This window comes from Talaromyces stipitatus, genomic scaffold (assembly GCF_000003125.1).
Source record: "Talaromyces stipitatus ATCC 10500 scf_1105507295549 genomic scaffold, whole genome shotgun sequence".
Classification (NCBI taxonomy): domain Eukaryota; kingdom Fungi; phylum Ascomycota; class Eurotiomycetes; order Eurotiales; family Trichocomaceae; genus Talaromyces; species Talaromyces stipitatus.
This window is the reverse complement of record NW_002990117.1, coordinates 3063210-3083155: the sequence shown is the minus strand read 5'-3', so window position 1 is coordinate 3083155 and position 19946 is coordinate 3063210. Positions and strand designations below refer to the sequence as shown.

The window sequence follows — 19946 nt, the reverse complement described above, 5'->3', positions numbered from 1 at the left end:
GGACATGGAAGCCATGGCCCATTCCACTCTGACCAGGAACTCTGGGAATGCCTTTACCCTACCATATAACAATCTCTCTCATTACATCTTCGAGAACCTGAAAACCCAGTTTCCGAAATGTGAGCCTTATGTGTTTACTCATTGTGATCTGAATTTAGGTAATGTCATGGTTCGAGATGGACAGGTAGTTGGTATACTTGACTGGGAGTATGCTGCTTATCTGTCCGTGTGGTATGAGTACATCTCGGCGTCGTTGGCGTTCACGGAAGCGGATATAGACTGGAAGAAGGTGTTAGGGAGCTTTTGGGTGTGCATGATGATGGGTATGATGATGTGAGGGCTATTTGGAAGGATATGTTTAGTTTGAACCAGTATCCTAATTTGGACGAGAAAGGGAAGAAGCTTTTGAGAGGATATCTTCGTTATAGTATCTCAGATTATGAGGATAGCTGGTACCTACCTAGGTAGTCGTGGCCCACGGCTTACATTCATGATACTTGATGAGATTGTTTGATTTGATACTGGATAGTTCCTTGCTAGACAGTATGAAGTGACATAAGTGTCTGGTCTAAATAGACATCTCAACCCATCAACTCCAAATTAAATCAATAAGTCAAAGGGAATGTAAGGAATTGTCCATTGAATTACTTCTAATTGTTTCTTTGAATTCAAAGTACGTCAATATCTATCTACACAGAATCTCGCTATTCGTAAACACCAAGATGAAAAGCATCTCTGTTACAATTCGAGACACGAATGTCATTTCATTTCTTAAGGCCCACCAAAGACCAAAAGGCTTTGAACGTAGACTTTGCCAAATCCGCGCTCACGCAGTAACTGCCTGCCACGATGGGCTGTGAACTCTGCCACGACCATGACGCTGACATTCTCCGCCCCGATACCAGCTTTTTCCAACAGTTCCAATACCGCACAGAGTGTCTCCCCCGTGGAGAGGACATCGTCGACCACCACAACGGAGGCATCGCGAGAAATGGCATTTTGCTCTATTTCAATCACCTTCTCTTTCGGCTTGTTGGGTTCCAAAGACGAGATGTATGAGGATGTTTTCTTAACAGAAACAGTGGGTGAGGGAAGTTTCCCAGCTTCGCGAATGAGTACCAAGGGAACATCAACCTCCACGGCCAATGGGGACGCAAAGACAAAACCACCGACCTCACAACTCACAATGGCATCCACATCAGACCAGTCACCAGGGAAATGAGCTTTTAGCCGAGATATGCAAATACCTAATCCGCCTTTCTGCTTGGCAATACCGAGCACGTTGCGGAATTCAATGCCAGGACTTGGGAAATCAATTACCCTGGGCACCATGTCGGCTAGCTTTTGCAAGTCCTCGTTCAGGAAGAGAAGTAAAAGTTCCCTGAAAAACCTACAGGCTTCGCTAACTCCGTTCGTGTTATTATCAAAGACAAAACTGGGGCGATATTCCAGGGTCGTTGAATCTGAGCCGCGATTGTCGCCGAAACGGTCACCGTCGTCCTCACGACTTGAGCAACCACGGCGAATGCGCCGCATTTCTTCACTGGCTTGTACGCGTACATCGAGTAATCTGCTATCCGGAACTAAATGCGAAAAGGCTGCAAGCGGTGCCTCATCTCTCATACCCGTAATCAGCAGAACGTCTGCATCTGAGTGTTCAGACACGAGATTCAGAAAATTCTCCTCTGGCAGCTTAGGTCGATTCCGTACCTGCTCTTGGAAAAATTCCGTCAGCGCTGCCCGGTGTTGTTCCTTGTAGGCACGGTCATTAAGCAGCATATTAAGGTCGGCACCTCTAGCGGCGGCATATTTTCGCTTGAGAACATCACTGATGCTGACCGCGCGCATTTTAAATTCGTTGTCATAACCATCAAACATTTCGACCCAGACCTTTGCACAATGATCTTTGCCAACGCCACTCTTGCCCGTGACAAGAAAGATAAGCTTCGGTCCCAGCCGCGCTTCCAGAATCGGACAGGCGTAAGCTAGGACAATATGCGGGTCCAAGCTGCGTTTGAGATCCTTTAGCCGTGAAAGACTTCCTCGAAAAATCTTTGCCGTGAGCACGGCGTCTCTGGGGTCCGGTCCAAGGTCGGTATTGTAAGCTGCAGTACCCAAAGATAACAAGTCGCTGGCAGTTTTGTAAACCCATAGCTTGACACGTTCTGAGTCTGCGGTGTCATCTTCGTCTCGAGGCCAAACACCGGTGATGATGCATGCAAAGTCCCAATCTCGAGAACCGAAAGCCGTGGCATCAGCCGCGACATCTGCAACAGCTCCACCTCCTTGTAGTAGATGGAGATAGCATAAAGGTGTCGGCCGGTTCTTAACGGCTGAAATCATGAGGTTTGCAACGCTGTCTTCTCCAATATTCTTTAAGAATACACATCGCTTGAAGGAAGAAGTTTTACCACCGCCGTGCCCACCGTGTAGCTTGGACATATACATGTCTGTCTCGAACAGTTCAACGCAATTGACAGCCTTGGAATCAATTTCAAGTCCCAAAATCTCATTTACAGCAGTAGAGACCATTGTTGCCAAACTTGAGCCGGGACTCGAAGCTTCGAACATCGTCACACCAAGGTGCAATTTATCAAGATCCCAGAATAGATACGCGTCTGTAGAGGTATTCTTGGGTAGCTGCTTGGCAATACGATCATAGAATTCCTTAAGTTTGAGCCGAGTGTCGATGTCGTCGCTCATTGGTAAAACCCAATTTCGAACCGAAAATCTAGGTGCGGTGTAAGCTTTGAAAGTGACACTGACTATGATGCCAAAATTAGTCCCGGCACCTTTAATTGCCCATAAAAGATCGTCTTCGTTCTCCGGGCGTATGGCACCAGCTGGTCGATATTCGCTTGGTACATTACCAGCGTAGAGGACGTGACCAGACTTAACGCTGACGATAACGGCGCCAACAATGGAATCACAGGCGAGTCCGTGCAATCTAGCAAGATGGCCTATCCCGCCTTGCAGCCATGACCCAGCGCCAACACTTGGGCGCGCACCTAGGGGAACTGTCAGACCAGTTTTCATGGTCTCACGGATTATCTCCCCTGTATTGCAGCCAGCTTCCGCTACGACCAGGGGATCTTCGTCCTGCGATTTAAGAATATGGACCTGCCTAAAAGCGCTCATGTCGATAGCGACAACATCGGGCCAGAGACAGTGACCACTATGGCCTCCACCAACGACGGTCAGACCCAATCCATGGTTCAAAGCCCAATGGACGCATTCTTGTATCTGTTGGACTTCGGTTGGCTTTACAATTGAGGCCGGGTGATGAAAGCGAGCTTCGTGGCTCTTAATCGTCTTGAAACAATCTTCATTCACGAACGGTACGAGAGCATTCAGCTCCAACAACGAAAGGGTAAGTGCGGTGAATGTCATCATGACATTTGTTGCACTGAAGAGAAGCTGGCCGGGTTCGGAGTCCTCGCGACGAGCCAAAGAACGGCATGCTTTACGCCACTCGATTCGCATAGCCTTGTCCAAATCCGCGTCCTGCATGGTACACCCTACAATAGAAGCAGTAAACCGGTCCAGAGCATCATCTTCATCTAGGACAGAAACAACTCCTGTGGGGAATGAATTCATTCGATGGTATTTCAGACCATCCAAATCCAGGGCACCATGGCGGTGGAAAACCACCGCAATACCGCCCTCAGCAAGCAATTTTATCACCTGCTCGATGAATTTATTCTTGGGCTTCATTCCGTACATGCTATGACAAAGGAAAATAGTGTCGTATTTACCACAGCAATCGCTCGCACCGCTCAGGATGTTATTGTCTAGAACGAACGGGGTTCGGCGTATGTCTGGTGGGCTCTTCAGATAACGTAGTCTGGTCCAAGGACGACGGTTATCTAGAGAATCCAAGAGTTTTGTGGCAAAAAGATCATTAGGCTCAAATGCGGTGTAAGTCTCGACTCGGTCTCTCCATTCAAGTGGAAGACTACCAAGGATACTCTCCGGGCCAGGTCCGATTTCAAGCACCGAGATATGGCGTCGTGAGTCGAAAAGGGGAGATAGCTGCTCCTGAAGTTGCAGGATGATAGAATTGTCGTACGTGGTCCATCCTGGACCATGTATCAAGATATCGAAACCAGCGCTGTATTGAGCATCGGATAACCGCTGCTCTCCAGCGGTTGCCATGTCGTCGGCTTTTTGCCAAAGAGCTCTTTTAAGAGACTCAAGAGTAGCCATTGTCACTGGTATGTGAGTAACTCAAAAGCGAACATAGTCCTGAAGAAGTGACGAGAGACTTGACGGCAAAAGAATAAATATCTCGTCAGACGCACTACACCCGATTCAGGACCGCCGTATGCCATGAAGTATGACATACTGACACGTCTCATGTCGATGTTCTTTGTATGAAATCTGAAAACAACTTGACCGCAGGCATATATCTGGACAGTTCCATCACCCCAACCAAACCTTGTGGCATCCAAGACAAGGAACAGCTAGCCAGAAATATTTTAATAACCGGTAATGAGCGCACTTCTGGTTGGTAGTCGATAATCATCAATGCGGTTCGTCTTTGTTGAGGAAGGGGTTGCCCAAAATTGTCCATCAGTATTAAGACGGATTTAGAATGGTACCCGCTGTGGCTAAGCGCGTATGAAACTCTAATTGAACGGCGCGTCGCTTGCTGCGTTAATAGACGCCACAATGCTTACAGCCGCATGGGATACTCTGTACATCCTACATCTACGAACCAGGCTTACCAAAGCGAGTTGACACAGTAGAGGAGATATTGGGAACCTCTTGAGCATGATTAGGTCCGGATGTCCATGCAGAAACCTTGTGGTTCGATGTGATCCTTCACAGAGAAGATACAGCTTCCAAGAGACTTTATCGTAGTACATATGTTTACGGAGTACTCCGTAAATTCCGTACAAAAAGAAAGGATAGTTATCCTTTTGTCATGAAAACTCCAATGAGAGGATGCCATTGGACAGCTTTTTGCTCCTGAAAAAAAACATGCAAACAGACAAAACAATAAGAGAGAAAAATGACTTAGCGCTCTCATTGGCTGCGCACCGGGAGAAGAGCGAAACAATTAACAAACACGCCCAACTGAGCAAACACAGCAAACAGGATCCACTGAAAGAAAATCTCTGCGCAAACACCTATCCCAAAATAGTCTAGCGCATTTTGAAAAACTTGGCTATATAAACAGCTTCCCTCTCCTCGCTCTTTTGGACTTTTTCTTTCTTTCTTTTTTTTTCATAGCGACTCTACTTCAAAGAATCACTTCATTAGTAGACGCCTTCCGCTGTTTTTTTCGAAAATAGCCACATATCCCACCCTTGCTGATGACCTCCATGTCCTCGATACCCTAAAGTGAAATTTTGTGGCACTCTTGTAATTGCAAGTTTGTCCGTTTACTCCCGATTCGAATAGTTTTGAGCTCTTGTGTGTCCCGTCGTGGATACACAGGCGAGAAGTCTTATTCCAGGGAGTGGTGATGATCTTTACCTTGTTTTGGCGTCTTGACTTCGGTCGGCTGAACTTGGTGGGTGTCGAGGAGGTCTGAAAGGCCTTTATTATTGTCTTTTTTTGACTGCTAGCAAGATAGTATTACCAGAAATTTTTAAATATTTTAAACATTGTATTGTGTGCAAAACCTCTTCAGAAATGTGTTCGTATGGTCCTGAGAACTGGACTTGCTTCACGTAACCTATCATAACTACAGAGTACACTAGGCTTGTTAGGGAGAAGTACGTGCATGGGTATCATATTCGTGATGAAATATTTGTCTACACTACAATCATGTCTCGCTTGTTCCTTCCACTGTCTCAGGCTTCCCTGAGTTTCCTCCTTCACCTCCTGCTGCTTTCTTTCCCCTTCCTCCTCGACTACGAGGCCCCCGTGACCGCTTTGGAGTCCCACCACTAGACTGTTGAGAAGGTGCTGCAGATGACGCTTGCGACGGAGTTCCAACAGGTTTAACCACTGCCGCTGCCTTGGCCTGCTGCTGTGTAGGCGGATTCTTCCTTTCAAGAACCACAACCTGACTCTGAGCCACAGTCACGGGACTAGCTGCAATCGCCTTCTGAAGACTCTCTGCTTGAGCGAAATCGACATATCCAAACCCCTTCTTCTTGTCTATTTCCACCTTGGTCACTTTACCAAAAGCGCTGAATGCGGTGTCGAGTAATTCTTCCGTAACTCCCTGCGATGGATTCGCGTGTTTGAGGAATGCTTGTGTGGCTGCTGGCGATACGGCGGGCTGTTTAGGCTTCTGTTGTTTTGTTGCTTTTGGTACTCTAGGCGTACTCGTAGCTGGCGGGGTCCCGTTATCCGTAACGGCTGGAGCGGCGCTGGGCTCTATTGGCGTTGCTGGTGTTGTAGTGGTGGTATTCGCTTTTGTAGCAATGGCTTTCGGCGTAGTATTCTTGGCCGCTTTTGAACTTGCTCTGGAGCCTTTCGGCCCAGTCGGTATTGTAGGGGTAGATGGAACCGATTCCGATTTTGCCTCTTCCCCCTTACCAGGATCACCTTCTGTATTCGTTGCGGCAGCCTTTCCACGACGTCGACCACCGGATGGTGCTAATCCCAGATCTCGCTGCAGAATCATCGCTGCGGCTCTAACATCACCTCGTTCCCTTTTGCGTTCAGATGTAGATACAGGACCATCAGCCGGTTGTGTTCCTTCTTTTGCCGAGGCTTGTTTGGTTTTGGTGGCAGAGGCTTGCTTGGTGGCAGTTTTTACGGCTTCTTTTGTAGCTTTTTCAATTTTCGTTGTCGTCGGCTTCTTCTCAGGCGATGCCGGCGTAGAGTCCGTAGCTTCTCGGTCTGGTCTCTTCAAGAGTTTTTTGCTTTCCGCCTTCTCGACCTTCGTGTCCTTCTCTTTGGCGCCGCGTTTAGACGACTTGCCCGACGCAGAGTCCTTAGCCTTGCTTGCCTTCTTCTCCTTGATATATTGAACCAAGGGGGTGATGGTAATTTCTTCTTCCTCTTTCTTTTCGGTTTCACCCTCGACCGGCCCAGGTTTCGTGATTGGGTTTGTCAAACTTTCGAGGAACGCAACAAACTCGGGATCCTGGTCAATAGTTCCCTGTCTTCCATCTTTCCTCGAACGACTTCCGGGCACTCGTGCGTATGGGGCGAATTCGACAGACGGCGGTCCAAGAAGGACGGGATCATTTGAGGTATTCCGTGCATCGTGGAACGAGGTAGCTCTGACTTTTTCTGATAATGAAGCGATGATTTCTTCTGATAGCACGTGGACGTAGGCCCGAGCAGGACGAGACGGTTTGGCAGGGCTGACAGGGTAAGGTTGGCTTAGAATCAATAAAGAACATTAAAGGATGTAAAATACGCACTCTTTCGAAATCTTGCCTGACTTGAACTGGAACCAGTCGATCTTGCCTCGTCCTACTTTCCAATCATCGCCCAAGCCGGTCTCGAATTCGGCTTGTGTAAGTCCAGGAGGAAGACGACGGATAATAAGCTTCAGTCTTGGTGCAGGAACCTTCGGAGTGCGCTTTGTTGAGGCTCCTTTTTGTGTCGCAGATAATGGTAGCTGGATAATTCCAGCTTCTTTGGCAACCGAAGACTGTGCCATGGTCTAGGATTGCACTTCTCGATGTTAACTTGCAGAGTCTGGGAAGTCTATAGATGGAAACCACCTTCACGCTCTCAGTATTGATATGAATTAAGAATTTCACTATCTGCACGCCCCAGTGAACTGTACTTGGTACCCTCCTGCCGTGTCACTCCAAGAGTAGTGATGATAGTACGGGATCCAGCATAGACCAAGTGCGTAGTAGTTGCCGTCACGGATACTCTCCCCGCAGCATTCATCCAATATCTTCACTTTATTGCTACCCTACAGACTGTTCATGTCTGGGGGTGTTTCGAGATTTGAGTGTCTTTTTCTGCTTTATACTCAGTCGTTCTCCTGTCATACGAATCTGGATCCATTCATCAAACTTACGGTACCGACAAACCCTTCATTTGATCGCTAATTAGTAAACACTTTACCATGACAGACAAAACGATACCAGCACCTGGGCCGGCCAAGCTGAAACGAAATGCTGGTCCAGATGAATGGCTTGAAGCAGCCAAGAACTGCAAATATCTATCAGAGCATCATATGAAACAATTATGTGACATTGTAAAGGAATTTATGATGGAAGGTTTGTGCAGAGGCCTCCCCCTTTCTCCTTTCCAGTCAGACACTCATCTTTGCAGAATCGAACATACAACCCGTCTCTTCACCTGTTACAATATGTGGTGATATACACGGACAATTCTACGATTTACTGGAGCTCTTTCGAGTAGCTGGCGGTATGCCAAATGAGACGAACGTTGAACCCCCGGCAAACACACCTCCAATCATTACATCCGACGATATCGAGCCTCCTTCGACGATAACAGACCCAAAATTACGAAAGAAAATCAGGAACGCAGGCAGTCTACAGGATTCCGACGATGCCAGTTCAGCATCTAGCAGGGGTCGTTCCGGTAGTGGGTCGTCAAAAGAAGCTACTGGTCCTCCTCCTGGGAATTTTGTCTTTTTGGGAGACTATGTCGATCGAGGTTATTTTAGTTTAGAGACTCTGACTCTTTTACTATGCCTTAAAGCCAAGTTTGTTGCCCTTATGTCTGCATGGATTAAGACAGCTACTAACAGATCAGATATCCCGACCGTATAACGTTAGTACGGGGGAATCACGAATCACGACAAATTACACAAGTTTATGGGTTTTACGAAGAATGCTTTCAGAAATACGGCAATGCATCGGTGTGGAAAGCCTGCTGTCAGGTCTTTGATTTTATGACGCTGGGTGCTATCATCGATGGCAAGGTGTTATGTGTGCACGGTGGATTAAGTCCGGAGATCAGAACACTGGATCAAGTCCGCGTCGTTGCTCGAGCACAAGAAATTCCGCATGAGGGTGCCTTTTGTGATCTTGTGTGGTCGGATCCAGAAGATGCAGCTGATGTAGAAACATGGGCCGTCAGTCCGCGAGGAGCTGGTCAGTTTGCTGTCTTTCCGGTAATATGAATTTTGACTGACTTGGATTACAGGATGGCTATTCGGGAACAAGGTCGCAGAAGAATTCTGCCACGTCAACGATCTAACTCTAATCGCACGAGCGCATCAATTGGTCAACGAAGGCTACAAATATCACTTCGCCAAGCAAAACGTCGTCACAGTCTGGAGTGCTCCAAACTACTGCTACCGATGCGGCAATCTGGCATCAGTATGCGAAATCCGCGAAGACCTCAAACCTACATTCAAGCTCTTCAGCGCTGTTAGCGATGATCAGCGACATGTTCCTTCGTCGAGACCAGGACGTAGTGAATACTTTTTGTAGAATACCCAGACGACTCGTTTCCGTTTTGATCTTACGCGGCCACGATCTCTTATCTATTACTTTTATTAAATGAGGAAATGGTCTGCATGGCGTATGGCGTGTGCTTGTTGGCTTGGTTGATGATGGAGCATCGATCTAGGAGATTGAGGCTATATACCAATTATGAATTTACGCGCCATTTATGATATAGCTTGCTGTGTACTTCAGGTTTCTGTTGCGTAGTGTTCGGATATTTGTATTGAAACATTCATATCGTAGACCGACACATGACTTGGGAGCCTGATAATAGATATGTGGTATGTACTGCGCCTCGTCACGTGTACAATTTTATCTTCTCAACTGACTCATCTTCACCCTAGATTGTCTAATTTAAACCAACATTTCTCTCCCTACCAGCAAGTGTAAGGCAGAACGCAACATCTATGCATCAATCCAGCAACTACGGCATTCTTCACATAACCCCGCATCACCACCACAGACTCGGATGTCACCATACACAACACAACTCTTCGAATTCGATGACAGCCATGATGTTTATATGTTGGAAAACATATTAATTTGTCCGAGGAATAAGGGAAATGAATCAATATGAAGCACTAAAACCAAAATCATCCTTCAATAATATATCTGGTTCCCCGCACCATGGCAGCATCACGAAGCATATACATATACACGCCGTAAGCGATGACAGCAACAGCAACACATCAGATCTACTCCGGACCTGCGCAAAAAACGACAAAGGTGGCGGAGTAAGTCTGAATCATGAAATATTCGCAATCTATTCAACTGCCACATTACCACCTCTCTGGACAGAGATTCTGGAGAGTCCATCCCCAGCGGGAAATGCTCATATAAACAGACTACAAGATCAGGCCAATACAATATCAAAGTCTCTACCAATCTACACCTCCTGGAACGACATATTGCAATCATCACCGGGTCACGAATCTGGTCACGAATCTGGTCAGGTCCACCCTTTAACCACCACCAACAAATCTTCGTCCAAAGCATCTACCCAATCCCATATCCACAAACAAAAACCACACTTCCTCCTAAACGCCGCCTTTCACACAAAACATTGCATAATCGGCCAGGGAAGCAAAACAGAAGCTTTGTTAGTAGTCCTCCGCAGACCATGGTGTGTACTCGAGATATGTGTCAGCAACAACAACAACCTCTACAGCACAAAAGTTCTTGAGTTAGTACTCGCGTTTGCGCGAACGGCCCAGAGATGGGATTATAAGGGATATGAGACCGCTGTGTTTTTGTTGGGGTTTGAGATTGAGGCCAGACATCGTCTTCTTTTCCTGACACCAAAAAGGGTTGACAGTGACTACCTTCGAACTTATCGCAGGGGAATGTACGATATTCCAGCCAGAAAAGTCTACGAGATATGTAACACGCCAATCTTCCTACCAAGTCTGAGATCATTCAATTCCTTCTGGATACGACTCATTTGCGTCTGCGCCGTTGGGCTCGGAGTCAGTTTTTCGGAGATGATTTATATGCTCTGCCATCATCATCATCATCATCATCATCATCACCGTCGAGGACAATCAATTGAGCACGATGAGCAGAGGGCCAACTGGCACAAGTCTGATACTGGCTTCTCAAAGACAGGTATTGAGTTCATCCGGTACGATAGTCGAAGACATTCGGCAAGTGAGCTCCGTTCTTCCTGTCCCACAACAGACAACGCTGGAGATGAAGAAGATATTGTAGCAAAGATGTTGTATTTATACAAACATATCTTGGGAAGGACTGAGGATAGTATATAAACAGATAGACATATAATACCCTTCATAGTTGGAATATTACAAGCTCTGAAATCTATCCATATACGAACACATTGTTTATATGACGACCGTCCTGCTCACACAGGAACAAACAGTACCAGGACAGTATCACTGAAACACTCGAGTGTATGCCAGTACATTGATACAAAACACAAAACACACATAAAAAGAGAGAAAGAGGAACTAATATACTCCGTACGTACTAAAGCAAACAAAAACCCAAAAACTCAAAGATAAATACTCGCTCTGATCTCCGGTTTGTATGTATGGTAAACATACAATACACATCTCTCCCCCTAGCGTAATCTCATACGGTAGTTACCTAGGTACATAGTACACACATTAGTTAGTAGCTTACTCACCCCTTCAGTAATCATACAGATACAAAATAAATATCTTCCCTGTTGATACTTGCACTTCCGATTGAGTACTACAGTTATATCCGTAGGTAGCTAGCTTATTGTTGCTGACAGGGAATGTGTCAGCCATACTTTGGGACTTGTACAAAGACACAATATTGAGTTCTCCACAAGGGGGCAGTGCTTTTTACAGGGTTGTGGGTGGGACGGGTTCGGGGTGATTTTATACCGAGGGAAGTGGGATGGATTTGCTCGGGAAAGCGATTAACTAATGAAATTCTCGGGAAAGACGAATCATGGATAATACATTTTCATCATGACTAACAGCAGACTATTCATTACAATTGGCAGACACTTAGCCAAAGAGAGCATCACCAAGGTGAATGCGCACAGTCTTGATCTGGGTATAGTTATCGAGGGCATAGGATCCAAGCTCACGGCCAAGACCGGATTCCTTGTATCCACCGAATGGAGTCTGGTGGTGAATAGTGTTGTACTGGTTAACCCAGACTGTGCCGGCCTTGAGCGCGTTCGAAACACGGATGGAAGTATTGAGGTCGTTGGTGTGAATACCAGCGGCCAAACCGTAGCTGGTGTCGTTGGCAAGCTTGATGGCTTCCTCCTCGTCCTTGAATTTCTGGACAGTGCAGACAGGGCCGAAAATCTCTTCTTGGACAATCTTCATATCGTTGGTGACGTCGGCGAAGATGGTAGGCTTGATGTAGTAACCCTGGTCACCTTGTCGCTCACCACCGGTAACGACCTTGGCGCCGGCCTTCTTACCCTCGTCAATGTATCCCATGATACGGTCGAATTGAAGTTGGGAGATCTGGGGTCCTTGGTATGTGCCCTGCTCGAAGGGGTTGCCGACCTTGTTCTGTTGAGCGCGAGCCTTAAACGCTTCCAAGAACTTGTCGTAGATAGCCTCGTGGACGAGGACACGAGATCCAGCACAGCAGCACTGACCGTGATTGAAGTAGATACCGAAGTTGATCCAGGAGATGGCGTTCTCTAGATCGGCGTCAGGGAAGACAATATTGGGGGACTTGCCACCAAGCTCGAGAGTGACTTTCTTAAGGTTGCTCTTGGCCGCAGCCTGCAAGACCTGGCGTCCAACCAAGGTGGAACCAGTGAAGGCAACCTTGTCAATATCCATGTGTGAGGAGATGGCAGCACCAGCAACACGACCAAAGCCGGAAATGATGTTGACGACACCAGGAGGGAACCCGGCCTTCTTGATGAGGGTGGCAGCATACAGGGCAGAGAGAGGGGTCTGTTCGGCAGTCTTAAGAACTACGGTGTTACCAGTAGCAACAGCAGGACCAATCTTCCATGCCCACATCAACAGAGGGAAGTTCCAGGGGATGATCTGACCACAGACACCAACGGGTTCATGGATGGTATAGTTGAAGCTCTGGGAGTCTGTGTCAATGGTCTGGCCAACAATCTTATCAGCCCAGCCACCGTAGTATCGGAGGCAGTATGCAGAAGCCTGAACGTCGCCCTTGGCGAATTGTGTTGCCTTGCCGTTATCTAGAGACTCGATGCCGGCGAGAATGTCCGAGTTCTCTTCGAAGAGATCAGCCAGCTTGGTCAGTAAGCGGCCTCTCTCGGTGGTGGCAATGTGCTTCCAGGGGCCGCTAAGGGCGTCGCGAGCAGCCTTGACGGCGATGTCGACATCCTTCTCGGTAGCTTCGTGAACGAAGGTGATGGGCTTTTCGTCGTGGGGGTTGATGGTCTCGAAGGTCTTGCCGTCGACACCTTTGACGAATTCATTGTTGATGAACCTATATCCAAGTTAGGATGCTTCAAACACTAGATAAGGAAGATAAGAACATACAAGCCTTGGGGCTGCTCATATTTGATCCCGTTAGGGAGAGTGATTTCTGTGGAGAGAGACATGATTTATTGTGGAGGACTGCGAGGTCTGCGAAGGCTTGTAGAGAAGAAGAGCAGGCAGGAAGATGGGGGAGGGAGCACTGGCTTTATACCAGAGGGAGACGCCTGCTTCCTCCATAACTCCGTTACGTCAGTTGTGGTACGGTACGGACTGTATTACCCAGTGATACGGGTGAGCGTTTCCAGAATGGGAAAGACCCTATTTTAAAAGCGGGACTTTGGCGGGGTTGCATACACACTAACCCCGCACGGGATGATCGTATTTACGTACTTACCGTATATCCGTGTATTGATACATGTATGGTAACATCCTAGTTGTCGATCCATGCGATTACTCTGCAAGCAGTAATAATAGTAATGCGTAACTTATATGCTGCTACCAATGCGTGCTGGTCGCCGCATTTCTTGAAAGAAGAAGCGTTCATGCAAGCATGTTAATGATACCTGGGTGCATTCTGATATTGTCCATCATGGACAATCTTGGTAATACCAACTTCCCCGCTTGTATGGAGTCAGTTGTATCGAGTCGCCACAATTAGACTCCCAATCTTTCTTCATCCAGAGCAAAATCCTTCCGGGGCAACGGATAGATATCGTACGGAGACCATTCTCAACACGGCTTTCCAGTACCATTCTACTATCTGAATCCCTCCTCGTTTCAGATTCCCCTCGTCCGAATCCCATCATTCCAACGGGCTAATCCGATGCCGAAGCAAGTTCACCAATAAAAATGGACGATTCTAATGTCCATGCATTCTTACCCCGCAAACTGGGGAACAAGTTTCACAGCATCAAAGCTACGCTTTGAATAGACATGAGCAATGGCGTGGACTAGACTCTGGAAGAAGCCACTGCTATTGATCAATTGCATTTATTATACAGGGAAAAAGAGCCTTCAAGGATATCCATTCAAGCGCGCCAGTCACGATTTGCTCCTGTTTACTCCAAGGTGACCCCTCCACACAAAAGGAATAGTTGCTCTCGGAAGAACTAAAAAGGACAACGCCTTAATTTCGGCCACGCTATGTACTGGGGTTGATGGGTCTGGACTTTTGTACGGATCCCGTGATCTCTGCCTCCCGGCATCGTTGCGCCTGATAAGGAGACATATGACAAATCGGTGTCCCTGCTTTTCCCGGCCGTGGTGCTTTGGATGCATCAAAGTGCCCAATCGGGCATGCGGAATACGCGTAGTGAGACTTGAAACGTTTTTGACAGAGAATAGAGAAGAATGGAGAAGTGCTAGGTACCCTGGCAGCGAGTACAGCGTTGTCGATCTTGCAGCGAATCGTTTCGATTGTCATCGCCCCCGGCTTGTGCTCAGCTGGGGATGTGATAGGAGTCATCGAATTACTTTAAAAAAGGCATTCCGTTGACTAGTTACTGCTCCTGGACGGGATAACCGAGATCACCTCTGATCAAGAGGGGCATCCCCGAATAATAAAATCTTGATTCCAAATATCAATAGCATTGCTTATGCGATGTAGGTGATCCCGGTAAAGCATGGAATAATTCCATAATCCATGAACTGTAAATACTCGATTTTCCCCATAGGTTCAAAGTTCCCTCCCCGTTGAACCTTTTATTCTAAAATTGGGACTCGATCATGTGTTGTCTGTATATAACCTAGACTCCACGTTGAACCCCGCGTTTGAGGTCGGGTTAAGTTGGAGGTTTACCATGCAGAACCAATAGTAACATTCTCATCTGATTGGGTTCACCTACATGTATGAACGTCTGAACGGGGATATCCATGGTCATAATATATAGAAGTATCAGTTCTTGGGGGTACTTCCGAAGTCATCACCGCGAACCCTAGTGGAAGCCTTCTTCCGCAGACCAAGAAAAATCCGAACCGACCAAGTCGCTCTGCGTCTTAGTCTAAGTTAGACACAAAGTCAGCTATATGATGACCAATTGAGCCCCATCAACCATAGCCAACAAAGATAAATACGTACTAGACGATCAACGCAGTATCAGTACGGACAGAAGGAGCTTGTACCTAGGCACAAACCCATTGACTCGTTGCGAACAACCAAATTTCAGTAATCACAAATTACGCCGCGGAAAGGGTCGGAAATAACGAGCCACTTCTACTGAGCTCGCAGTGCGTAGTGCGCTTAAAAGAGGAGTTCGTTTTCAGTACAATGATTAAGACTGTGTACGAGACAAGAAGCTCGGGGCTTCGGAAGCGTGATTTCCGGGATAGTTACGAAGGGAATACGGGCGTAATACGGGATACATGGAATACGAGCAGAAGAACTGAATCGTACTTTGCGCCGAGATAAAGTGAGCGTTCGCGACTCCATATCCCCCCGACTATAAGAGGCGCCATGCCACTGCCTTTGTAAAGTCAGACCAGGCACCTTTGAGGCCAGTGGTAGACTTACTTCCGTATCTGGACAGGTATCCACATACACTCGGCTAAGTTGCCTAACCAAGATCTCTTTGGTATGTTGTACCCATGGTTCATGAATCAAGATTTAGATCTTAGATTCGTAGGCAGTTTATCACATTAGTACGGCTATATAATCGCAGAAGTTCGAGATTCATACAGATACTTCTAGTCGCAACAAGACCAACGTCAGAATAAGCATCCAGAATGAAGCGAACTAACGCTCTGGACCGTGCGCTAGGTGTTGAGATGGCATATCTCAGCCGCAGTGCCGCCGCACCTTGACCACCACCATCGCTACCCAGATATCCACGGATATACGTAAATTCAAGCATTACGTACATCACGGACAACATCGATAAATGTCGCGAGAGACATGGCGTCTAACTTGGGTCTAATCTACACCCTCCTCCAAACCGCAACTGCAACCGCAACTGCAACAGACCAAACAACAGACCAAACATCAGACCGAAAACTCCTCCCCCTAGCTCTACCAAATAGACCAGACGCAACCCTCAAAAACTCCACGGATGTAACCTTCGACCCCCTCGGCGTCGCCGCCGTCCTACACAACCCCCGGGCCAGCCTCAGCGCGGCTCGACTCTACACCCAATTCGACAGAAACTACTTCACATGGCCGCACACAATGATGATGGGATCAAGTCTGATCCCCTTAAAAGTGCTAGTGGAGCATTTGACGGCTAATTTTCAATCTATTCATCCGGCCATCACCCTGTGTACGCGGGATACGCAGCTGTTGAGCGTGGTGTCGAATATGGTGTTTAAGGAGTTGCCGTTGGATTGGGGGAATATGTGGCTGGGGGATGTGATTGCATTCAAGGCTTCGAGTAGACCGGCTAATGATTTTATGGTTGTTTGTATGGATGATGACGATGGCGACTCCGCCAGTATCAAAGATGGTCCGTCGAAATGGACCAGGTGGTTGGGCTGTTCAGCTCTGAACTTGATTTCGCTCGTCAACGGGCTAATCATCGTCGCGGGTATCGTGCTAGGTGTCCTGAGCGCCGATATCTGGGCTCTAACACTATTCTTCTTCTACGGTACGCACTGGCTGGCCGGACTCGCAATCTCGACAACATCGCTAGTCACACCGCAAAGGATCTCAATCAAGGAAGACGCCACAACCAGATATGCAATCTACCAACGACCCGCGGGAGGCACGGTGGTCTTCAAAGGAAGACAAGATACAATGGAAGCATGGGCGCGCAGTACATGGGAATTCAACCGGACCTTGAAATCGAATTGTCTACACTGGTTCTGGACGTTGACGGGTACCATGTCCGCGATATGCTCTGTAGCGTGCATGGTGAATATGATTGGGTATATGCAACTTGCCTTTCTGGCGTTGCTGGTATACGCCTCTCTAGCTGAAATTGGCGCAACAAGAATTACGCGATTATTACAGGGGGAAGCAAAAGCGCTAAATCGGACATGTATCGTCGCTAATAACGAATTCCGTACAAAGGGCGTGATTCGCGCTACCGTCGAAGTTGGACGGAAATATAGATTGAAGGGTCTTGATTGGGTGGACTTGAAAAGAATGCCGCCTGATCGAATTTTTAGGGATATGCAGAGGTTATTGGCGAGGTTGAATGCATTTCAGGAGGGAGTTGAGATGGGGAAGGAGAAGGTTGCGACTGATGGACATGATGATGTGAGTGGGTTGAGGGACCATGGAGTCGTGCAAGGGGCGTTTAGGGAGTTTAGGGAGGGCAGGACAGAGGATCCAGTTTTGGTGGAGAGGATCCAGACGGAGGCGATGGATGCGTTGGAGCAGTGGTGGGTGAAGTTGAATAGGGATACTGTCAATGTGACTACCAAGGTTGTTTCTCCTTGACTTCTCAATGGATATATATACTTTACAATAATATGAATTTGTATGTAGCATGAATGATGGATGCATTGATCAAGCATAAGAACATAAGCTTCAGTAAAACTACAAAGTGATATACGCTACTAGGGTTGTACAACCAAGACATATACAAGAATCACTCCCATTCGAGCATAACTGACGCCTGGTTTCACCAAAATGAATCACGAATCGAAAAGGCAAAATTGTTTACAAAGCGAAGAATGCCACGGCAGCCATAGCACCAAGACCCGTAAGAGCATTTACGCGGACTGAACTGGCAGCACCCTTGCCGGTAGACGAAGCAGAGGCGCTAGTACCAGTGCTCGTTCCAGAAGGAGAGCTAGATGTCACAGTGCTAGAGTTGCTGGGTGTGTTGACAGCGCCCTTGTCGAGAACATTCAACTGAATACCAGAAACAACATTGCCCTTGTAGTCATACACAGTCTGGCTGATCTTGGTGGAGGAGACGGAAACCAAGGCACCAACAGAGACGTTGGTAGTAACGCCATTTTGGATCATCTTGTCAATTCCGGCAACACGGTCGGGGACATCGAAGCTCTTGGTGATGTTGGATGTGATTTGCTTAGGATCACAGGTAGGAGCCTTGATGGAAGTTTGGCTGGAGTTGTGTGCGGTAATAGAGCCAAAATCAAGCTTGTTGTATTGACTCTTCAAATTCTCAAAATCGATAAGGAGGGTAACGGATCCGTTGCTGTTGATGCTGACAAGACCGTAGTCGTTAGCCTCCTGGCTGTACTCGTACACCAAGGCGCCAGAGAGAGCCTGAGACATGTCGGGACCGTAGATGGCTTGAATCTCGCTGAAAACACGAGGCTTGACGTTGTTGCAACCAGTCTCGGAAAAGAAAACAGGCATAGAGATATTAGCGAAATCCTGAGTGAGCACATCGTAGCCGCTAGAGTGGTAGGTGGCATCACCGCACCACGAGTACGAATTGAGACCGAAGAAGTCGGAACGAGAATTGGTGGAGTTGGAAAGGTTGCAAGACAAGTAGTAGGCAGTGTCAACCAAGAGGGGTCGGACATCGGCGGCGGAGTAACCGACGGGGATAGAACGGTTGGAGTTTTTGCTGATGTAGTCGTGCATATCACGTTGAACAGCCTGGTACAGTTAGTAACGCACGGTTTGTAACTCTTTTTGTTTTTCTTTTTTTCTTTTTAAGCACACATACCCGGATATAGTTGGGAACCAGCTCAACACTGTCCTCGTTGATGACCTCGTTACCGGAGAAGAAACCAGCGGTGTTAGGGTAGTTCTTGAACGCCTCAATGACACCAAACACTTGGGCCATGTAGATGGGGTTGTAGGATTCCCAAGGAGCACCGCGGTTGAGGGAACCGTTGTCCAGGGGAGAGTTGACGTCCAGGATCATGTAAATACCGGCGGCGTTGAAGATGGAAGCGCACTCATCGTGGTTAGCGGAGGGAGCCAGGTTGTATACACGGATAGTGTTGATCTAGTATTGTTGTCAGCGACGTGGATCCAACAGACAGCTCAAGAAAACAAGAAATTCCATACGCCAAGGTATTGCAGGATGGCAGCGTCGCGCAAGCAGCTGTCCTTGTCGCTCAGAGGGTCGGCCGTACCCTTGAAGGCAGATGAACCACCAGGTTGGTAGTCGACACCAACAATCTGGAAACGGTCGCCGGTGACAGTATCGACAAAGTCCTTTCCTTGGACAGTGACGGGGTTAACGGCAGCGGCGGTGGAAGCCAAACCGCACACGGCAGCGAAGATTTTTGCGTAGGACTGTATTTGGTGTTAGAAAATAAAATGAATTGCCGATACTGGATAAAATACGCACTGCAACCATGGTGTCGATATTCCGATATTGTGATGAAAATACGTGGTATCAAACAGAAATAGTATCGGGTATTGGAGATTAGAAGATGGTAGAGAACGGCAGCGCAGACAGCGCAAAGAAATAGACGGAGTCGCTAAACGACGAACGAGGGACGAGAAAGAATATTGAATAAAAATAATACAGAGAAAGAGCGATTGATGGCAGGAGGATACATGAGACAGTGGTGAATATTGAAGTTGAAGTAGGAGGAGGAAGAAGGCGGAAAGAGGGGACTGAGGACCAGCTTAGTGCCACAGTCTCACTGAGAGCTCCACCGCGTCTCCGCCCAAGCATTGGCATTATTCGCAAAGGGCAATTGGGCAGTGCTGAATGAGACACGCTTCTCTCAGACTCTTCAGAGTCTGAAACTCTGTCGACACTAGAGCCCACTAACATCTTGGACTATGAGCCGTCAGTGGAGAAGACGC

General features: G+C 47.5%; 8 protein-coding genes across 9 annotated transcripts, besides 1 other annotated feature; 4 read left to right on the top strand and 4 right to left on the bottom strand.

The window, feature by feature from the left end:
• Nucleotides 1-4: 4 nt before the first annotated feature.
• Nucleotides 5-468, top strand: TSTA_019910 (uncharacterized protein; the record flags this gene model as incomplete). The annotated part of the gene is made up of 3 exons (XM_002484121.1): nucleotides 5-119; nucleotides 159-307; nucleotides 373-468. The coding sequence occupies 3 exons, from the start codon at nucleotides 5-7 to the stop codon at nucleotides 466-468; spliced, it is 360 nt and encodes a 119-aa protein (XP_002484166.1).
• A 303-nt stretch (nucleotides 469-771) lies between these two features.
• Nucleotides 772-4358, bottom strand: TSTA_019900 (uncharacterized protein; the record flags this gene model as incomplete). Its single annotated transcript, XM_002484120.1, has 2 exons — nucleotides 772-4211; nucleotides 4346-4358. 2 exons carry the CDS (start codon nucleotides 4356-4358, stop codon nucleotides 772-774), a joined length of 3453 nt encoding a protein of 1150 aa, XP_002484165.1.
• A 1358-nt stretch (nucleotides 4359-5716) lies between these two features.
• On the bottom strand, nucleotides 5717-7728 carry TSTA_019890 (nonsense-mediated mRNA decay protein Upf3, putative). 2 transcript variants are annotated; one of them, XM_002484118.1, is made up of 3 exons: nucleotides 7638-7690; nucleotides 7332-7587; nucleotides 5717-7271 (listed from the first exon to the last, which is right to left on the bottom strand). In XM_002484118.1, the coding sequence occupies exons 2-3, from the start codon at nucleotides 7571-7573 to the stop codon at nucleotides 5774-5776; spliced, it is 1740 nt and encodes a 579-aa protein (XP_002484163.1). In that variant the 5' UTR covers nucleotides 7574-7587; nucleotides 7638-7690; the 3' UTR covers nucleotides 5717-5773. The 2 variants fall into 2 exon arrangements, with proteins under 2 accessions (XP_002484163.1, XP_002484164.1); XM_002484119.1 differs by having other exon boundaries at nucleotides 7332-7728.
• A 103-nt stretch (nucleotides 7729-7831) lies between these two features.
• TSTA_019880 (TOR signaling pathway phosphatase SitA) lies at nucleotides 7832-9635 on the top strand. Its single transcript, XM_002484117.1, has 4 exons — nucleotides 7832-8147; nucleotides 8203-8599; nucleotides 8650-8990; nucleotides 9043-9635. Exons 1-4 carry the CDS (start codon nucleotides 7994-7996, stop codon nucleotides 9330-9332), a joined length of 1182 nt encoding a protein of 393 aa, XP_002484162.1. The 5' UTR covers nucleotides 7832-7993; the 3' UTR covers nucleotides 9333-9635.
• A 182-nt stretch (nucleotides 9636-9817) lies between these two features.
• TSTA_019870 (uncharacterized protein) lies at nucleotides 9818-11164 on the top strand. The gene is made up of 2 exons (XM_002484116.1): nucleotides 9818-10081; nucleotides 10192-11164. The coding sequence occupies exons 1-2, from the start codon at nucleotides 10017-10019 to the stop codon at nucleotides 11108-11110; spliced, it is 984 nt and encodes a 327-aa protein (XP_002484161.1). The 5' UTR covers nucleotides 9818-10016; the 3' UTR covers nucleotides 11111-11164.
• Nucleotides 10847-10880: a microsatellite.
• Nucleotides 11165-11729: 565 nt separating the features above from the next.
• TSTA_019860 (aldehyde dehydrogenase, putative) lies at nucleotides 11730-13389 on the bottom strand (the record flags this gene model as incomplete). The annotated part of the gene is made up of 2 exons (XM_002484115.1): nucleotides 11730-13274; nucleotides 13328-13389. 2 exons carry the CDS (start codon nucleotides 13387-13389, stop codon nucleotides 11843-11845), a joined length of 1494 nt encoding a protein of 497 aa, XP_002484160.1. The 3' UTR covers nucleotides 11730-11842.
• A 2768-nt stretch (nucleotides 13390-16157) lies between these two features.
• On the top strand, nucleotides 16158-18780 carry TSTA_019850 (uncharacterized protein; the record flags this gene model as incomplete). The annotated part of the gene is made up of 2 exons (XM_002484114.1): nucleotides 16158-16443; nucleotides 16468-18780. The coding sequence occupies 2 exons, from the start codon at nucleotides 16158-16160 to the stop codon at nucleotides 17637-17639; spliced, it is 1458 nt and encodes a 485-aa protein (XP_002484159.1). The 3' UTR covers nucleotides 17640-18780.
• Nucleotides 17684-19698, bottom strand: TSTA_019840 (1,3-beta-glucanosyltransferase Gel2). Its single transcript, XM_002484113.1, has 4 exons — nucleotides 19480-19698; nucleotides 19194-19424; nucleotides 18847-19131; nucleotides 17684-18776 (listed from the first exon to the last, which is right to left on the bottom strand). The coding sequence occupies exons 1-4, from the start codon at nucleotides 19486-19488 to the stop codon at nucleotides 17862-17864; spliced, it is 1440 nt and encodes a 479-aa protein (XP_002484158.1). The 5' UTR covers nucleotides 19489-19698; the 3' UTR covers nucleotides 17684-17861.
• Between the last annotated feature and the right edge of the window lie 248 nt (nucleotides 19699-19946).